General features: G+C 39.3%; 1 protein-coding gene across 2 annotated transcripts in view; it reads right to left on the reverse strand.

The window, feature by feature from the left end:
* EXOC6B (exocyst complex component 6B) overlaps positions 1-18936 on the reverse strand; it is a 686378-nt gene that overhangs the window by 554172 nt on the left and 113270 nt on the right. For both annotated transcript variants that reach the window (XM_062209648.1, XM_062209647.1), the window contains exons 2-5: positions 7139-7304; positions 2570-2617; positions 883-973; positions 730-775 (exon numbers count right to left, since the gene is read on the reverse strand). In XM_062209648.1, coding sequence (XP_062065632.1) covers positions 730-775; positions 883-973; positions 2570-2617; positions 7139-7270 — 317 coding nt within the window. In that variant the 5' untranslated portion in view covers positions 7271-7304. The remainder of the gene's footprint in view (positions 1-729; positions 776-882; positions 974-2569; positions 2618-7138; positions 7305-18936) is intronic.

Below are 18936 nucleotides of genomic sequence, written 5' to 3' on the forward strand. Positions count from 1 at the left end.
TCCCACGTGGATGCAGGAGCCCAAGCACTTGGGCCATCTTCTGCTTCTTTCTCAGGTGCATTAGCAGGGAGCTGGATAGGCAGTGGAGCAGCCAGGACTTGAACTAGTGCCCATATGGGACACCGACATTGCAGGTGACTGCTTTACCCGTTACACCACAGTGCTGGCCCTAGATGCTTCTATGAAGATATTTTTAGATTAAATTATCATTTAAATCAGTATACTATGAGTAAAGATTACCCTCCCTAACATGGGTGAGCCCCACCCAATCACCACTGAAGACGATAATAGAAAAAAGGACCCTACTTTGCTGGCTTATCCTGATAGACACATACATACATATACACAAATACACACACACACACACCCTACTGGTTCCATTTTTCAGGAGAATCCAGACTAATACACTCCAAGAGAGGAACTAAAATTGCCCTCAACAGTATTAAGCAATGCATGTTTCTCAAACCAACTACCATTACAACAATTATATGATTTACCATGAAAGACTGGATCTTCTAACAATCAAACTGTGAGTATTATCTTTCATGAAATATAATATATGACCAATAGTATATGTAAATAAATCTATGATGAAACAATACATACAAAGAGGCTAGAGAAGATATTATTATACAGTGACTTTTTTGAAAAGTTAAATGTGGTCTTTAAAAGTATTCTAAATAGTAGAAATTTTTAGATACTAAAAACTACTATATAAAAATATCTTACCTTTTAGTTTTCATCTGGTCCCTCAGTTTACTGTACATCTCTAGGACTTGAAAGAGAGAAAAGAGCACACAAGCATTATTTAGAGAAAGTGAAAGAACTAATTAAAGGTAAAGGAACTGCATCAAGAATCCTACTCCATTTTTAGTTCCTCACCTGGAAGACACAGCATCAATTTATCAACAGTGGCAGAAATATTTCTCTGTTGTAGCCGACACTGCTTCAGCTCTTCCATCGCTATTACCAGCTTGGCAAGAGGGAAAAAAAACTGAATTATGCCAATAGCTGTAAATAAAAAGCTTTCAGTCACATTTTCCACACTGTGTTCAATTCATCAGAAAATCCCAGACAGTTTCATAGTAAGACCTGCCAAGTGGACTAAGGAACTGCCTTTCCCAACCAGTAAAACATTCCTGCACAGCTTCCCACTTTCTCCCCAAGATATACACTATACCAGGAAAGGCTAGGTAAAATGAGATCCTGAAATACAGGGGCTTTCCAGCAGAAAATAAAAATCTTTGCAGATTTTCCCCCAACTCTATTGAGACTATGATTTATGATTTCATCAATCCTCTAAGATCCTGTATTTCTTTCATTAGTGCTAAACTCCTGGAGGAAAACAGTCCTTCTACAACTTCAGTTGACTATTGAAAATAATCTTCAACTAAGACTCAATTTCAACAAATAAACCACATACTTAGAAGATCTAACTTTGTTAACAGTTCTAGTTTAACTCATTTTGTTTACCATTGTTCCCAATCAAAACGTTTCTAATGAAGTCATGCCACAAAATAACTAGAAAAACTACTCTCTGTAGAATTTATAATATGTAAGACAAACTTTTTAAAAAGCAATAATCTATATATTCACTTGATGCATTCATCTTCCACCTGTATCTAATAATGTCATCTAATTAGATATCATGCAAAAACATAACGAAGAATGATCCTGATCAAGTCACTGATAAATCAAAAGCTAACCTTAAAAGAACATTTAAACTAAATAGTAAGTATTAGATGATAAGAAAGGGACATGACACAGAGCAAAGTTGTAGACTGTGAGTTAGGAAACAGGTGTTAGTGCCAGTCTTGTCAATCATTATGTATACTTCAGCAAATCATCTGTTCTAGTATCCTCATCATGGAATTAGAGTAACATCTGTCCTGACTGTGTCAACAGTCTGCCATGAAGATCAAGTTGGTGAATGAATGTAAAATAACATAGCAAACTGTGAATGTTTGAAGGGTGAGTATATGGAAAACAAAATCAATAACACATTTTTTAAACAAATATTAATTGAACACCCATTTTGTGCTAGACAATGTTTGGGTAGGTGGAGTGGATAAAGCAATGTATAGAACAAAAATTCACGACTTCATGGAGATTCATTTCTAATGGAGGGCGACAGAAAAACAAATATACAAGTAAAAATATATAATATCAGAGTATTATAGACAGATCGGAGAAAAATAAAATGAGAAAGAATAAAAGAATGCAGGTGATGAGGGTAAGAGTGCCACCTAATAAGGTGATTAGGAAAGGCTCATTCAGAAGGTAACATCTGAGCAAAGATTTGGAAGAGGAGACTATGGGGGAAAGGGTACTCCAGGTACAAGGAACAGCACTGGCAATATCGTGGCTACAAAATTATTTTAAACCCTGCATCCTCTCAAATTATGCTGTCCAGTGATCTTATCCATTTAATTCAGTTAATATTAGAAGGATCAAGAATTATGTTCAAGTATTTTCAACATACTGCTTAGTCTTATAAGTCACTATGTAAAGAACACAGACGTCAAAAGAAAGAAACAAAAAGATTTTTCAAAAGGTAAATTGGCCTTACTTCTTTTCCCTCATGCTGGAGTTTTCTATTAGTATCTGTCACTTGATTCTGTGGAGAGAAGACATTTTAAACTCATTAAAAAACATACATTTAGACAAGAGTTAGATAAGATTAAAATGGAATATGAGAATACTAGGATTAGGCCATTGGATATTTTCAGTATTCCACCACATATTGGCCCAGTGACATTCACTGAGGTTTAAATTCTATCAACTGCACTCCTGGAATGAGTAACCTTTTGAACAATGAAAAGAAAAAAATTACTAAAAGGTATATTTGCTTTAGGACATTCCAAACTAAGAATACTAAAACAATTAAAGATCATACTTTTTCTAAGGACAGAAAAGGAGTAAGAGAGAGACAAATAAAATCGGGAAAAAAAAATTAGTAACCCAGAGGGAGCCTACCTTTTCCTTGGTGTCTAGAAAGAACAGATTTTATTACAGATATTTCTCACTTCAGAAATATTTTCCTGGAAAAGCTAGGTATAAACTGAATTTTTTAACTCAAGTAAAAGTTTCCCTGTTTATTTATCCTAATTTTGGAAAATATTGTATCTTAACTGTTTTTAGATCATTAATTTAAAAAAAAAAAGATTTATTTATTTATTTATTTATTTGAAAGGCAGAGACAGAGAGAGAAATCTTCAGTCCACTGGTTCACACTCCAAATGGCTGCAACAGAAGGGGCTAGGCCAGGCCGAAGCCAGGAGTCAGGAGCTTCTTCCAGTTCTCCCACATAAGTGCAGGGGCCCACAGACTTGAGACATCTTCCACTGCTTTCCCAGGTACGTTAAAAGGGAGCCGGATTGAAAGTAGGGCAGCCAGGACTCAAACCAGCACCCATAGGGGATGCTGGCACTGCAGATAGCAGCTTAACCCTCTGTACCACAGCACCAGTCCCAGATCATTAGTTCTTAACAGTACCTAACATTTCCATATTCCCATTTTCTAAGCTATCCTCTCAAGCAGAGAGTCAAAAATACATGAATAACCTTTTAATGATCTAAAGTTCATAATTTAAATGAACAGAAATACTTTTCTGGTGTCCATTTTTTATGTCTCCATTGATGGAAAAAAGTGTGTAGAATATTAATTTCTTCATCTTAGACATCAAAACATGAGCAATATTAACTTCCAAAACATTATTTAATAGTCCTTTCTAGCCTTCCACTAATATCTGCCACTCCTTATATTTTCAATCTATCCCTCTAACCAGTATTCCTATGATGCGCCTTAGAACATTAAGAAATGTCACAGAATATTAGTAACAGGAACACACACACAATCACAAACACACACACTAGATATGACATGCACTGTAATGTCCAAGAAAGGGATATCATACAAACTGTATTCCAAACTTATTTAATGTAAGCTTGTATTGGAGATCATCTCAAGAAATTGGGTTTTGGGGGCCAACGCTGTGGTGTGGTTAACACCCTGGCCTGAAGCACCAGCATCCCATATGGGCACTGGTTTGAGTCCCGGCTGCTCCACTTCCAATCCAGCTCTCTGCTATGGCCTGGGAAAGCAATGGAAGACGGCCTAAGTCCTTGGGCCCCTGCACCCACATGGGAAAGCCAGAAGAAGCTCCTGGCTCCTGGCTTCGAATCAGCGCAGTTCCGACCGTTGCAGCCAACTGGGGAGTGAACTGTCGGATAGAAGACATGTCTCTCTCTCTCTCTCTCTCTCTCTCTCTCTCTCTCTCTCTGCCTCTCCTCTCTCTGTGTATCTCTGACTTTCAAATAAATATTAAAAAAAAAAAAAAAGAAATTAGTTTTTTCAGAAAACACACTTTTTGAAACTGCTGCCCTAAACTATATGTTATACCTCCACTATCATTTTCAAAGAACATTACCACACATACCCCTCCTTTCAAAGACAAAAGGAAAGGAAACCTCCTTTGTAAAGCCTATATAAAGAATAAGAGACAGACGGAAACTCTGAATTTCTGTCTTTATTGTTTATTTAATATTTGACATGTGAAATACTTTGTGGTTTTATTGGACTGTGAGCTCAGCAGGAATCAAGAGTTTGATGTAGCTACCTAAAATGCACATGTACGCCAGTTAGCAAAAGCATTGTCAAAAACAGGGAAAAGCAATCTGTTTCCATAAAGGGTCAGATAGTAAATATTTTAGTCTTTGCACTCCAAAGAGTCTCTGTTGTAACTACCCAACTCTGCCACTGTAGCAAGAACACAGCCATAAACAAAACCCAAATGAGTAAACAAGGCTGTGCTCCAGTAAGACTTTATTTCTAGACACAGGAGGCAAGCTGGATATGGCTTCAAGACAGGGTTTGCTGATCGCTGATCTAGAATAAATGAGATGGTGCAGCTGTAAGACTGCACTGTTAAGAATGACATTCAGAAGCAATGTTACAAGAAGGTCATTGACAAGCTGATGCCTGATTAGATGTGAATACGTTGGAGAGGGAGTCAGTGGTACACACACATGAAAAACAAAGGAATTTTTAGCACCAAGAGGAAAAAATTCTCATTTGAAGGAGACACTCTACACATTGCCATAGACTCTGTACAAGATACATTATATCTGAACAACAGTTACCTCGGGGCCGCGTTGTGGCGTAGCAAGTTAACGCCCTCACCTGAAGCACCGGCAGCCCGTATGGGCACCGGTTTGAGACCCGGCTGCTCCACTTCCCATCCAGCTCTCTGCTATGGTCTGGGAAAGCAGTAGAAGATGGCACAAGTCATTGGGCCCCTGCACCCATGTGGGAAGAAGCTCCTGGCTCCTGGCTTTGGATCGGCACAGCTCCAACCGTTGTGAACCAGCAGATGAAAGACCTCTCTCTCTCTCTCTCTCTCTCTCTGCCTCTCCTCCTCCCCTCTCTCTGTGTAACTCTAACTTTCAAATAAATAAATAAATCTTTAAAAAAAAATAGTTACCTCTCAAATATCTGAAGAGCTACCAGAAGAAAAGTGGCCCCCTAAAAATGCACAGTACTACTCAAACCAACATATGCATGTAACTAGAAAACAGGATTCAGCTCAATGTGAGAAAGGGCTTTCAAGTAAATAAATGAAAATGACCCGAACTCTCCTGAGCAATGGTGTTACCCCTTCACAGTGCTTATTCCATAACAAAAAAGGGCTTTTTATATTCCAGAGATATTAAAGTCAGCCCTTCATAAATATTCCTCAGTTCAGCATCTATGTCTCTACTAGTATTGCCTTATATATCTGATGAAGGCCTCATTTCTGTTCTTTTAACCTCAATATCACTGTCAAAATTTCTATTTTATCTTATAACTCAGTCCACAAGTATAGGGAACACACCCATACACATATATACAAACCGAAACAATCTTTAAAAAACACTGTTGATCCTTGCAACATTTAATGTGTTTTTATTTTCTATTCTATTTAATTTCAATTTTTGAAATTTCAATTGACCAATGCCCAATAAATGGATTTCATGCAAGCTATGGTTCTAAAACATACCCATAGGAGCCTAACAAATATTTCTCATAAAAAAGATAATAACTATTTCAATACTATTCAATAAACATTTCAATATATAACAATGAAAAAAGCTACATTAACTGCCTAGAATGAGGGTATATACATGCATACACACACACACACACATACACACGAGCACACTGTGAATCAAAAGAAATAACCGGCATCCTAGAAATTATAGTTTCTTTTATTATCTTAAAATAGTATTGTTGTAGCTAATACTTAACCTTTTCCACTTTCTAAGCTCTTTTCCAGAGTTCAGGAAACTAGACATTCCATAGGTTCTTAACCTGGGTAAAATGGATCCCTGTCAAGAAGAGCCTACTAGATGTGCTGTGAGACATTAATCCATTCAGCACTCAGAGCATCTTAGTGAAGCCTGAAATAGCTAAATATCCTGAACTGGTGGCCTATGGTTCGTTCCTTAAGGGGCAACTGAACGATTGGAAGGAATTTCAAACTTGTAGCAATTTGAAAGAAAGAGTAGGAAGTAGGAGGCAAAGAATGTAAGTACCAACTGCAAGTGAGCACTACAGGCAATATTTGGAACTATCCTGCCAAGGATGTATTCCACCACACAACCACTTCAATTCATACAACCACTGTAATTCGCCACACACCGGGGTCCCAAGGAGCTATGGGAGAAATCTGGGATATGGACTCCCAAGAGGTATAGAAAAGAACAACCCAAGTTGAGGTTGGGAAGCAGGGATGGCTGGACAAGGGCAAATAAGTGCCCATGCTGCAAAGAATTCTACAGCAACACCCTGGAATTCTGTGATCTTAATGTGCTAGGTTTTATTCAGCAAGGAAGCAGATGACACGAAGGGTCAAACTAATTTTCTATCTGAAACAATAATGGATCGCGGGTTCTGATCCACAGGTAATTATCCCAGCTAAACTCTAATTTAAGGGGTTAAAAAGCTAAAAAGTCATAATCTCATTTATCTGGGTTTCAATACAAATTCCCTTCTTACTACACAAAAATCTTTACTTCGAGTATGTGACCAGCAATGCAATCCCTACTTCTTTCCTGCTAATCAAAACTCTGGCCTGGGACAGAGGAAATGTGTCTCTTACTTTGAGTTTCTGGGCTTCTCCTCTCACTTTCAGTAGTTCAGTTATGGAGTCCACAAAGCCCTGGTAATGAAAGTTGCACATCTTCTCAATTTCTCGGTCATGATTGCGGATGCGAGTTTCCAGCTTCTCCATGAATCGTCCATGTTCCTCACCATCATAGACAGACCTTTAAAACAAATGGCATGAAGATTACAGCATATTTCCTTCTAACCAGAATAAAGAGAATTACAAACACAAAAGCAAATTATTGGGCAGGCATAACGGGTAAAGGTGACACTTGCAGTGTCAGCATCCCACATGGTCACCAATTCGAGTCCCGGCCGCTCCATTTCCGATCCAGCTCTCTGCTATGGCCTAGGAAAGCAGTGGAAGATGGCCCAAGTCCCTTGAGCCCCTTCACCTGCGTGGGAGACCCAGAAGAAGCTCCTGGCTCCTGGCTGCGGATCAGTGCAGCTCCGGCTGTTGCGGCCATCTGGGGAATGAACCAGCGGATGAAAGACCTCTCTCTCTGTCTCTACCTCTCTCTGTAACTCTGTCTTTCAAATAAATAAAATAAATTTTTTTTTAAAAAAAGGCAAATTATTTGGCAATCAAATATTTAGGGTACATAAACCACAAATATAATATAATTATATTATCAATGTCTCACTATCTAGATTTTAAAATAAATTCCTTATTAAGATTTATTTATTTATTTGAAAGGAAGAGTGGCACAGAGAGATCTCTCATCATCTAGTTCACTCCCCAAATGTCCACAACAGCCAGGGCTGAGAAGGCCAAAGCCAGGAGCCAGGAACTCCATCTGGGTCTCCCACATGGGTAGCAGGGAACCATGTACCATAATCTCCTGCCTCCCAGGCACATTAGCAAGGAGCTGGGTTGGAAATGTAGTACCAGCAAACCAATATGAGATGCCAGGATCAAAAGTGGTGATTTAACTGGCTGCACCACATGCAGGCCCTAGGTACTCAGTATCATTAGATATTCTGACTACAAATTGAATATCCCTTATCTACAATGCTTGGGATTTCAGGAGTTTTTGCATTATGGAATATATGCATATAGATAATGAGTATCTTGAGAATGTATAGTAAGTTTAAATAGGAAATTCATTTATGCCTCATACATACACACCTATACATATAACCTGACAGTGATTTTTATACAATATTTTTAGTGTTTCTGCATTTGACTATGACCTATTAACATAAGATCAGATGCAGAATTTTCAATCTGTGGAGTCATGTCAGCACTCAAAAAGTTTGTTTTCACTCTGGCCTCAGAATCAGCCTTAAGGCATTCAGATCTGGCTAAAAATCCCATGAGAGTATCTCGGGCACTGTGGCAAAAAATGACCTAACCAAAAGATCTCTGTGAGTGAGATCTCCATAGAAAAAAGAGGCCATCAAAGAAGGAGGTACCTTTCTCTAAAGGGAGGAGAGAACTTTGATTATGGCCTTGTCTAAATAAGGTCAGAGTTCGTGAACTCAAGAGGGTTCCATAGCCTTGGCAGCTAATGACAAGAGCCTTGGGTGATTACCACTGTCATAAATAAGAATGTCAATTATTAAATCAATAACAGGGGTCACTGTGCACTTGCTCCCTATGTAGGACCTCTGTTCTTAATGTGTTGTACTATGAGAATTATGATAAAACTAATCTTCAAACAGTATTTTATACTTTGTGTGCCTGTGTGGGTGCAAACTGTTGAAATCCTTACTCAGTATAGAGTTGACCTTCTGTATATAAAGATAACTGAAAATGAATCTTAATGAAGAAAGGGATAGGAGAGGGAGTATAAGAGGGGATGGTTTGTGGGTGGGAGGGTGGGTATGGGGGAAAGAACCGCTATAATCCAAAAGTTGTACTTTTGAAATTTATTAAATAAAAGTTTTCTATTAAAAAAAAGTTTCTGGACCAGCACCACGGCTCACTAGGTTAATCCTCTGCCTGCGGCGCCAGCACCCCGGGTTCTAGTCCCAGTTGGGGCACCGGATTCTGTCCCGGTTGCTCCTTTTCCAGTCCAGCTCTCTGTTATGGCCCGGGAAGGCAGTGGAGGATGGCCCAAGTGCTTGGGCCCTGCACCCGCATGGGAGACCAGGAGGAAGCACCTGGCTCCTGGCTTCGGATCAGCGCAGCGCACCGGCCGTAGCGGCCATTTTGGGGGGTGAACCAACGGCAAAAAGGAAGACCTTTCTCTCTGTCTCTCTCTCTCACTGTCTAACTCTGCCTGTCAAAAAAAAAAAAAATTTTTTTTTTTAAAAAGTTTCTGTTTTTGGAGCATTCAAAATTATTGAATTAGGGATACTCAATCTGTACAGCTACTTCTCCCCTTAAAAAAAAAAAATCACTTTGTGTTCTCTAAAATATCCAAATTGGAACCTTGCTTTCTCCTCTCCTCAGAGTTCACCATCTCAATTTCAGCTGCTGATCTGACTACATACTCCACTGCAAAAACAGATACAGAGATGCTCCCTTCCCGCTAAAATCGACCAACCTACTAACATCTGTCATTCCCACTTGGTCCACCTCCTGTAACAATGGAAGAAGTGTTCCAAGTCCCATGCCACTGTACCACCAGAACACTACCGACAGAGAGAGGCAGTCAGCAAACATCTACTGATTAAAGAATGACAATGTCTCTAAGACCTCCTATCTAAATCTTTCTTGTCTCAAGAACATCACTACTATGATATTCTTTTATCCCTCCCCATACCATATTTTTCTCTCTGTCTACCAGATCATTCTATGCATGCACAAACATGACTCTTCAAAATCTGTCCTTAACTACACATCTTTATCCATTAATCACCTCATTTCTCTGCTCCCCTTTCCATGAAAAACTCCCCTCCACTTTCTTACCTCTTTATTTCTTTACCTTTCTAGAATACATACTCCATCTTACTCCATCTAACAGCAATATTTGCTATGGCTTAATATCCTCTCCTTCTTTAAATTCTATTTCCTGAAGACTTCAACAATCCCACATTAATTTGGTTTTGAACCCTTCAGCGATACAGCTTCTCAGTCTCCTTTCTTAGCTCCTCCACTTCCTTCTCTATTATATTTCTAAATATTCCTAAAATTTCTTTATCTGTGCTCTGTTACCAATCAATGGTATCTAAGTCCATGGCTTTCAAATATCATCTACATTCAGAGCACTTCTGTGAACACTAGACTGAAATGTCTAGCTACTGTTTAACAACTCCAGCTGGATTTTTAAAAGTCATATCAAATAAATCTTTAAAAAAAAAAAAGGGGGGGGGGGGTGGCACTCTGGCACAGCGGGTTAATGCCCTGGCCTGAAGTGCCAGCATCCCATATGGGTGCCAGTTCGAGTCCCAGCTACTCCACTTCCCATCCAGGTCTCTGCTATATCCTGGAAAAGCAGCAGAGGATGGCCCAAGTCATTGGGCCCCTGCACCAACGTGGGAGACCTGGAGGAGACTCCTGGCTCCTGGCTTTGGATCGGTGCAGCTCCGGCCATTGCGGCCAATTGGGGAGTGAACCATTGGATGGAAGACCTCTCTCTCTCTCTGCTTCTCCTCTCTGTGTAACTCTGACTTGCAAATAAATAAATAAATCTTTTTAAAAAAAAGTCATCTCGGCCAGCGCCGTGGCTTAACAGGCTAATCCTCCGCCTTGCGGTGCCAGCACACCATGTTCTAGTCCCGGTCGGGATGCCGGATTCTGTCCCGGTTGCCCCTCTTCCAGGCCAGCTCTCTGCTATGGCCCGGGAAGGCAGTGGAGGATGGCCCAAGTGCTTGGGCCCTGCACCCACATGGGAGACCAGGAGAAGCACCTGGCTCCTGGATTCGGATCAGCACGATGCGCCGGCCGCAGCGGCCATTGGAGGGTGAACCAATGGCAAAAAAGGAAGACCTTTCTCTCTGTCTCTCTCTCTCTCACTATCCACTCTGCCTATCAAAAAAAAAAAAAAAAAGTCATCTCAAATTTAACACAGAAAAATAAAAATCATTTATTACCAACATGCATCCACTCCAAAACCTGCTGCTGTCCAAATTTCCCAATCACCCACCCAACCCATCATGGTTAATGGTATTATGCTGATGCAGATACCCCAGGTAAAAATCCAGGAATCACTTCTAATCTGTCTCTTCCCTTCATAAACTTGAACAAACCCATTAATAAATACTGACAATTCAACTTCCAAAACCCGTCTTTAAATTGACCACACCCCACCTTTTCCACTAAAACCCTAGTCCAAATCTTATTATCACCACTGCAATAGCCTCCTAACAGTCTCCACTCTGTATTCTCCATTTCCTTCATCCCCTACCCCAATATAGACACTCAACACCACAACCAAAATAATCTTTTAGAAACAATAATGCAGATGTTATTTTCCTGATTAACCCTCTCAAAACTCCCTTTTACAAAAAGAATGAAAATCTTGAATCTTTATCAGGACCTCTGGTTTGTCTTTCTAATCTCATTTCTCCATTCTTTCTTCTTTCATTTCCATTTCTTTCTTTCTTTCCCACCTCCAGCCCCTCTCCATCTTCTATGTCCAAGTACACAGGATTTTCTTTTTTCTTTTAAGCCTCTTCCTCTCAAAGATTTGGTCTTTTGCAGGAAAGGCTATCCCCCATATCTCTGCACTATCTCCTCCTCATCATCATTCACAGTTTGTTGTCTCTCTCTCCCCAAAACTCACCCAATTAGACGATGAAGTCTTTGCCTGCTGCACCTTTAAAACGCTGCCAGACAAACAGCAGGCAGTAAGCAAACACCCACTGCCTTAAAAAATGACTGAGACGTTATCTTTAGACCTCTTGGGTCTCTCTCATTCAACAAATACATATTTGCTCACTGTCAGCACTTTATGGTTCCATAATCATCTGTGACCACCAGATCACCAACCTGGACCCTGTAGCTCGGTAAGCACTCTCTCCTCAGTAGATAATTCCACTGCCCAAAACTCAGCAGTAACCCATTAAAGACATACTTATTTGGCTTCCAGTAATGATTACAAATGCTCACTTCAGAAAAGATAAAGCACTTTGTAATAAAGGGATATTATCAAATCAATTATAAACAATCTCTGTTTTGATAAGTAGGACCATTGTAGATAATTACTTGCCTGAAAAAGCTATTTGAAAGGCAGAAAGTAGAATCTACCACTGACATCAAGAAAGGGAGGAAAAAAAAAGGTTTCTATGTAAAGACAGTCACATTCCTTGCCACTTGGAGAACAGAATGAAACACCATTAAATTTTCCAACCTAATTGGTATAATATAGCCAGTATTATCCAATATTCAACATTCTCTTGGCTTGAAATTCAGTACATCCTGATTAAACCAACATTGAGTAGCAAGTATAATTTATTTGACTAGGTAAGACTTCATTGTTTTTCCTCCAAAGATCAGCATTAACATCACAAAAGAAAACTTAAGAGAAAAAAATCCCAATGGCAAAAAATTCAAACCTTACATTAATAATGCCTACCCTAAGCCCCTTGAAGTTCCATTTGAAAAGCATTTGGCCTACTGGTTAAGATGTGGGCTAGGATGCCAGAGACGCTCATCTTGCACCCCATGTCAGAGAGCTTGGCTCCAACTCCAGATCTCAGCTTCCTGCTAATGCAGACCCCAGGAGGCAGCAGTGATGACTCAAGTAGTTGGGTGGGAGAACAGGACTGAATTCAGGGCTCTCAGCTTCAACTTCAGAACCAGCCCCAGCCACTGTTAGCATCTGGGGAGTAAACCAGTAGATGGGAGCATGTACTCTCTCCCTCCCTCTTTGTCTCTCTACCTTTCAAATAAATAATTTTGAAGAAGAAGGAGGAGAGGAAAGAAGAGGAGGAAGAGGAAGAAGGGAAGGGGAGGAGAAGGAAGGGGAGGGGAAGGAAGGGAAAGGAAGAAGGAAGGAAAGAAAGAAGAAAATCAGAAAAAAAGAAAAAGAAAAAGAAAAAGAAAAAGGAAGGAAGGAAGGAAGGAAGGAAGAGTGAGCCAGCATTATGGTGCAGCAGGTTAAGCCTCTGCATGCAATGTCAGCATCCTGTATCAGAGCATCAGTTCAAGTCCCAGCTGCCCTACTTCCAATCCAATTTCACTAGTGTGCTTGAGAAAGCAGATTCAAATAAATAACATATTTTTTTTTAAAAATGAAGAAATAAATGAAAAAAAAAACAAAGAAAAGAAACATGAATTTTAGCTGCCTGTGTGGTCTTGGTCTTGGTACTGAAAATTAACTAGATGTGAGTCTTTTACCATTCAGTTACTCTCTCTGAACCACACCTCTTCATGTGAAAAACAGAAAGCAAGCAATCACAAATTCTCTTATGTGCTTAGCTTTGAGTTTCTACAATTTGAGTTTCTACACCTCCAGTTCCAAATTCAGTCAGTAACGTAAATGGTGTAATTTACACCATTTTCAGAACAGTGTAAATAAGAAGTCATTCAAAGCAAGTTCATGAGTTTTCTACCTCCTTACCATTATCCCCCACCTCTTTCTCCCATTTTCAACCTTTATCATTCGAATATTTCCTTATATAATATTGAATTACATGAAAGATTTACGGTAGATCTCCAGAGTCTTTGAGGAATTAAAGATAAAATGTAAAACAGGGAAGGTGGACTCAACATCCCACAGATCTGTTTCAGAAAATCCATGTTTCCCAGGCTCCATGTGGATTTTGTATTTATAGGCAAACGCACATTTACGTACTTTTAAGGTAAAAGGATACATAGTTTCCATTTGGTCACCAAACAGGTAAAAACCACTGATTTAAAGGCTTTGTTTCAAGGTGTCTCCCATGGGAAATGGCAATTTTGGGCTGATCACTATCTAATAGTTCACCTTGAATCAGCATTTCAAGCATATCTCAGCATCATTCACTGTGAGCTAAAATATCTACCAGCTATTAAAGGCTAAAAATGAAAAAGAAACAAGTCTAAATTCTGTAAAAGTTAGAAATCCACGAAAGCTAAAACTAATAGGCAGCACTGAACTTGAATAAAGCAGCTTTTTCCATCTTCTGAACAAATAGAGAAAGTGGAACGTGGAGAAAGACTGCCATCTAGTGACAGCCCATTTCTAGCTCACCTTGTGACAGCCAAGTAGAAAGGGATGTTTAAAAATCTCAAAACCATGTTCTGTAATATCTGACAGCCAAGACTTACAGCGAGCTACTAAATGATACTTATAATAAACTGTACCACTGGTTTAATTAGTGATAATGTCAAGAACATTCCATTAGTTAGTAAAAGACAAATAAGAAAAAATTCTTGGATATTAACAATAACTTTATAGCCTAAATTTGGACTCAATTAAATAAATGCTACCCTGTGGGGTCTGAGTTTCAAAAACAAAAAACAAAACCAAATAAATCACAAGTGTTTACAAAAAAAAGTATTTATCCTAATGTCTAAATCTGAGGCATACTGTTAAACATCATAATTGTTCTAGATCCTCCCCCAAGATTTCATTTGCACATTGAGAGCATGTGAAGTGTAATAGACACAAAATAGCATTCAACAAATATTTGCCACTTCCCTAAACTGAACAACTAAAGGAATATATCACTTGCTTATAGCCTATATCAGCTCAAATCTGCTTGTCAAAAAGGCAGGGTGGGGGAGGAATAATGTTATAAGCGTTGTTTCCTTTAAATGCATATTAAAAATCAGGTATTATTTCTGTTTTTAAATGAGAAATCTAAAACCCAAGAAGATGAAGTAACTTTCACACAGCCAGAAAGTGTCCTCTCTAGCACATCAGTCTGTCTCCTGGCAGGACAAAGAATGCAAGCCACAAGGGCCCTCAATATGTCGCAGCTGAAAGAGGTGTTAGGGTCGGAATACAAATTTCTCATTTTATACTTGGGAAACTAAGGCCAAAAAAAGTTAATTGACTTAATCAAAATTACATTGCTTGTTATTAATACAGCAGGACTTGACTCCCAAATAAAACACAATTAGAAAAGGTTTAATGTAATATGAAGCCTAACAGAAAGCTACGGTGTTTAAGAGAGAGAGAGAAACTTCTACTTAAAAAATGAATCAATCCCCTTCTAGTTGTGCCTACACAACAAATATTCCCTTCTTCTTCCTGTTGGAAGAGTCCCAATTCATCCTAGTATTTCCTCTTCTCATCCCATCTTAAGGGGCGAATACAGCTAGTCCCTAAAACCAGTCATGATAATTCCATTTCCCTCTCAGTGACCAGTAAATATAATGGCAAGTGACATAACTCTCACCAATGAGAAGTAAAGGGATACCTGGCAGTGAGAGCCAAAGGAAAGGTTTTCTTGCCTGAAAGATGCAGGAAAACAAAATTTTTTGTTCTTTGGACACTGACTGCCCCAGGAAAGCACGATGCTCGGTGATACAGTGACCTCTCTGAGATGAGAGAAGATATCGTCAATAATCCGAGAATGGCAAAGATGAGCAATGGAAAACACATGGATCCTTGATGGCAAGGCAATCTTGAAACAGCCTTGTCTCCAGACCCCTCATTATGTGACTAAATTTTCTATTGTTTAAGCAACTTTGCCCTCGGTATTCTGCTACTAGCAAAGGAAAGTATCCCAGAAGACTCAACACCAGTCTTCCAAGGCAGCAGGCAAATCAAACACAAGTAGGAGTCTACCCACTGCTAAGGAATTCTGTTCCTTGAACCTAGACTATTCCCTTTCCCTTCAGTTTAGCTAAAAGTAACTTCGACTCAGCCCTCAAATCTCAGCTTGCATGTCACTTCTGGGAAACCTTCCCTGACCACACAAACTGCTGTACCCCTCTCCTCTGGGATGACTACCATCACAAAATGTACTAAACTCCACTCTGTCCATACACTTGTCAATCTCTCCACACCGGATGTCAGTCCAGAGCCAAGAGCCTGGCCCAGAGGAGATCCTCCAGATATGCCGAAGAAGGAGAAAGAGAAGGAAAGGTAGGAGGGCAACTGAAGTGAATTCTGATCATTCCAAAGGCAGATGCAACGTGTCCTAGAAAGCCTGTCTGTGGAGATGTTTCAAAACCATTGAAAACTTCAAAATACAAAGGACTGAACATTTTGTTTCTTGTTTTGATTAATCCAAGAAAAAATTTCCAGAGTTTATTCTGGTCTTTTCTTTTTCATATATGTTTTTTAATTTCTGTCATGGTTTTAGTCCTCAAACATTTTCTTCTCATTAAGCTCTATAAAAGCATCATTAGTGTTTTTGTTTATTCCAAAAGTTAAAAATAAAGAGGAAAAACAGATTTGAACATGATGTTGAAAGAGAAACTGCAGGAGGTCAAAAGAAGTTTAGAGTTCCTTCTCCTTACTGCAGGATTTGTCTATCAATTTAATTCAGGCCGTAAAATAGTTGAATCCTCTGGGTGCATAAAGATGAGGTAGATTGCTGTATGTCATTATCAATGACACAGGAAGCATATGTCAGTTAATTCTAAGCTGAACACCAAACCCAAATTTATTGTACTGACACAGGATATCAAAAACTCACACTCAGATCCCTTTTCTACATTTGCACCTACCAAAGAATCCACCTGGCTTCACTAAGATGGCCCATGCAACCAGAAGAGAGCTGTGATGGAGAACACTAAAGATGGCTACTTTCAGAGAGAAAAAACAGGGTGCAGCAGTTTCAACCGGCACCTTGCCAAAGGACCTACTAAAAACCTGGTTTTCGTTAAACACCACAGGAAAGTGGAGAAGAGGAATTTGTCACAAAACATCAGTCAAATCAACAACAGACTATTAGGAAACAAACTAATGAAAGCAAGGAACTCTAAATTAAGGCTGTGGAAGCTGCCATAACTACTACCATGATAGTGTCACACTGTCAGAACAATTCATCTTTATCAGTAGAAGATACAAAGGCATGACAGGATATGTTAGTGGCTTCAGTTTGTCCTTTGAACTAATTTGTGTTAAGAGCAAAAAAGATTTATTCCATTGCATCTTTCAGTGGTAGTCATGATATCTGGCAGCTAAAAGCTGGATCGTGAATGTTGCTGCCAATTATAAAATAAGAAACAAAAGAGTACTTCTAAAGCCTGTTGACACTCAGTGAATGTAACCTGGGGAACTGTTGAAAGCAGAGTAGTAACATAGTTGGTCTATGCAGGGTTATTACACACCTTAGTGTAGCTGCAGCTTCACTGTGTGTAATTCAGCATGCCATATTTTAACACTTAAACATCCAAACGTGGAACTAATAAAACTACCAGTTTACTTTTTTTAAAAAAGATTTATTTATTTATTTGAAAGTCAGAGTTACACAGAGAGAAGAGAGGCAGAGAAAGAGAGAGGTCTTCCATCCGATGGTTCACTCCCCAATTGGCCACAATGGCTGGAGCTGCGCTGATCCGAAGCCATGAGCCAGGAGCTTCTTCCAGGTCTCTCATGCAGGTGCAGGAGCCAAGGAATTCGGCCATCTTGTACTGCTTTCCCAGGCCATAGCGGAGAGCTGGATTGGAAGCAGAGCAGCCGGGTCTTGAATCAGTGACCATATGGGATGCTGGCACTTCAGGCCAGGTGTTAGCCCACTGGGCCATAGCGCCAGCCCCTACCAGTTCACTTTATATCTACCTTCACCATAATGAGTCTGAATCTAAGGTATGTTGGAAAAAATCTTCAAGAATCTTTACAAAAGATATTAAGTATTTAGTTAATAATTACTCTAGAGATAAATAAATATTGAGACTGAATATTAATTAATGAAACACTACAGTCTCCCTGACTTAAAATTATTATTAATGAGGGTAAACATTTAGCCCAGAGGTTCAGACATTTGCATCATGTTGAAGTGCCAGGGTTCAACACTCAGCTCCACCCCTGACTCCAGCTTTCTGCTAACACAAACCCTGGCAGGGCAGTGACAGCTCAAATGATTGGATTCCAAATAGGAGACCTGGATTGAGTTCCTGGCTCCAGGCTTCAGTCCCCAGTCTAACCCAGCCCAAGGTCATCGCAAGCATTTGAGGAGTGAACCAGTGAATGGAAGTGTTCTCTCTCATAAATCATTTAAAAATAAAGAAAATTGTTTTGGTGATTCCTATAACAGAGAACATGAAGCTATTGAAGGAAAAAAAAACAATGGTAACTCCAGTACAGTGGAAACACTAACATGAATAGTCCTGAACTACTTAGGCATGCAGATTTAACATGGACTTAACAAAATAGATCAACTAAGTTTTCCATAATCACTGAATCAAACTCTAATAAATCGGACCTTCACTGTAGATGTGTATGTTATGTATACAAATGTACACATGTATAGACACATGTATTGTTATCATACAGCATTGTGCAACACATGTATGTTGTGATACATAAATGAATCTCTTTCTTTTGCTCACATGCACACACACACATACATGCACATATACACATTTTTCTAATTTGCTGAGAAAGAAGCAGAGCCACCAACATCACATTAAACTCCTGGTCCACTCTTAAGTGGTTGTTTCCTCACAACCCATGGCCAAAAGTGACCACAATTTAAAACTCTCTATGTCTATAAACAATAAAGACCCAGAAGGAGCAGATCCATCAGAATAGTATAGTCAGATCCTTAAAACGGGTGATAGAGAACAAAGCAGGCAAACAGGATGAAGTTCCATGAACAATATGGAAGACTGGACATACCCTGAAAAACCTTTCTGCTATCAAACTCCTTGAAATGCAGCATTACATTTCTAACTTTAGTTCAGTGCATGGCTAAGCAGAAATAAGAAAGAAACTCCACAAGTAAAAACAAACAGGAACAGAAATCAAGATTCTGCTAATTGCCTACAATCTCATGTTTCTATTTTACAGTCATACAGAG

The sequence above is a fragment of the Lepus europaeus genome, chromosome 13 (genome assembly GCF_033115175.1).
Source record: "Lepus europaeus isolate LE1 chromosome 13, mLepTim1.pri, whole genome shotgun sequence".
Classification (NCBI taxonomy): domain Eukaryota; kingdom Metazoa; phylum Chordata; class Mammalia; order Lagomorpha; family Leporidae; genus Lepus; species Lepus europaeus.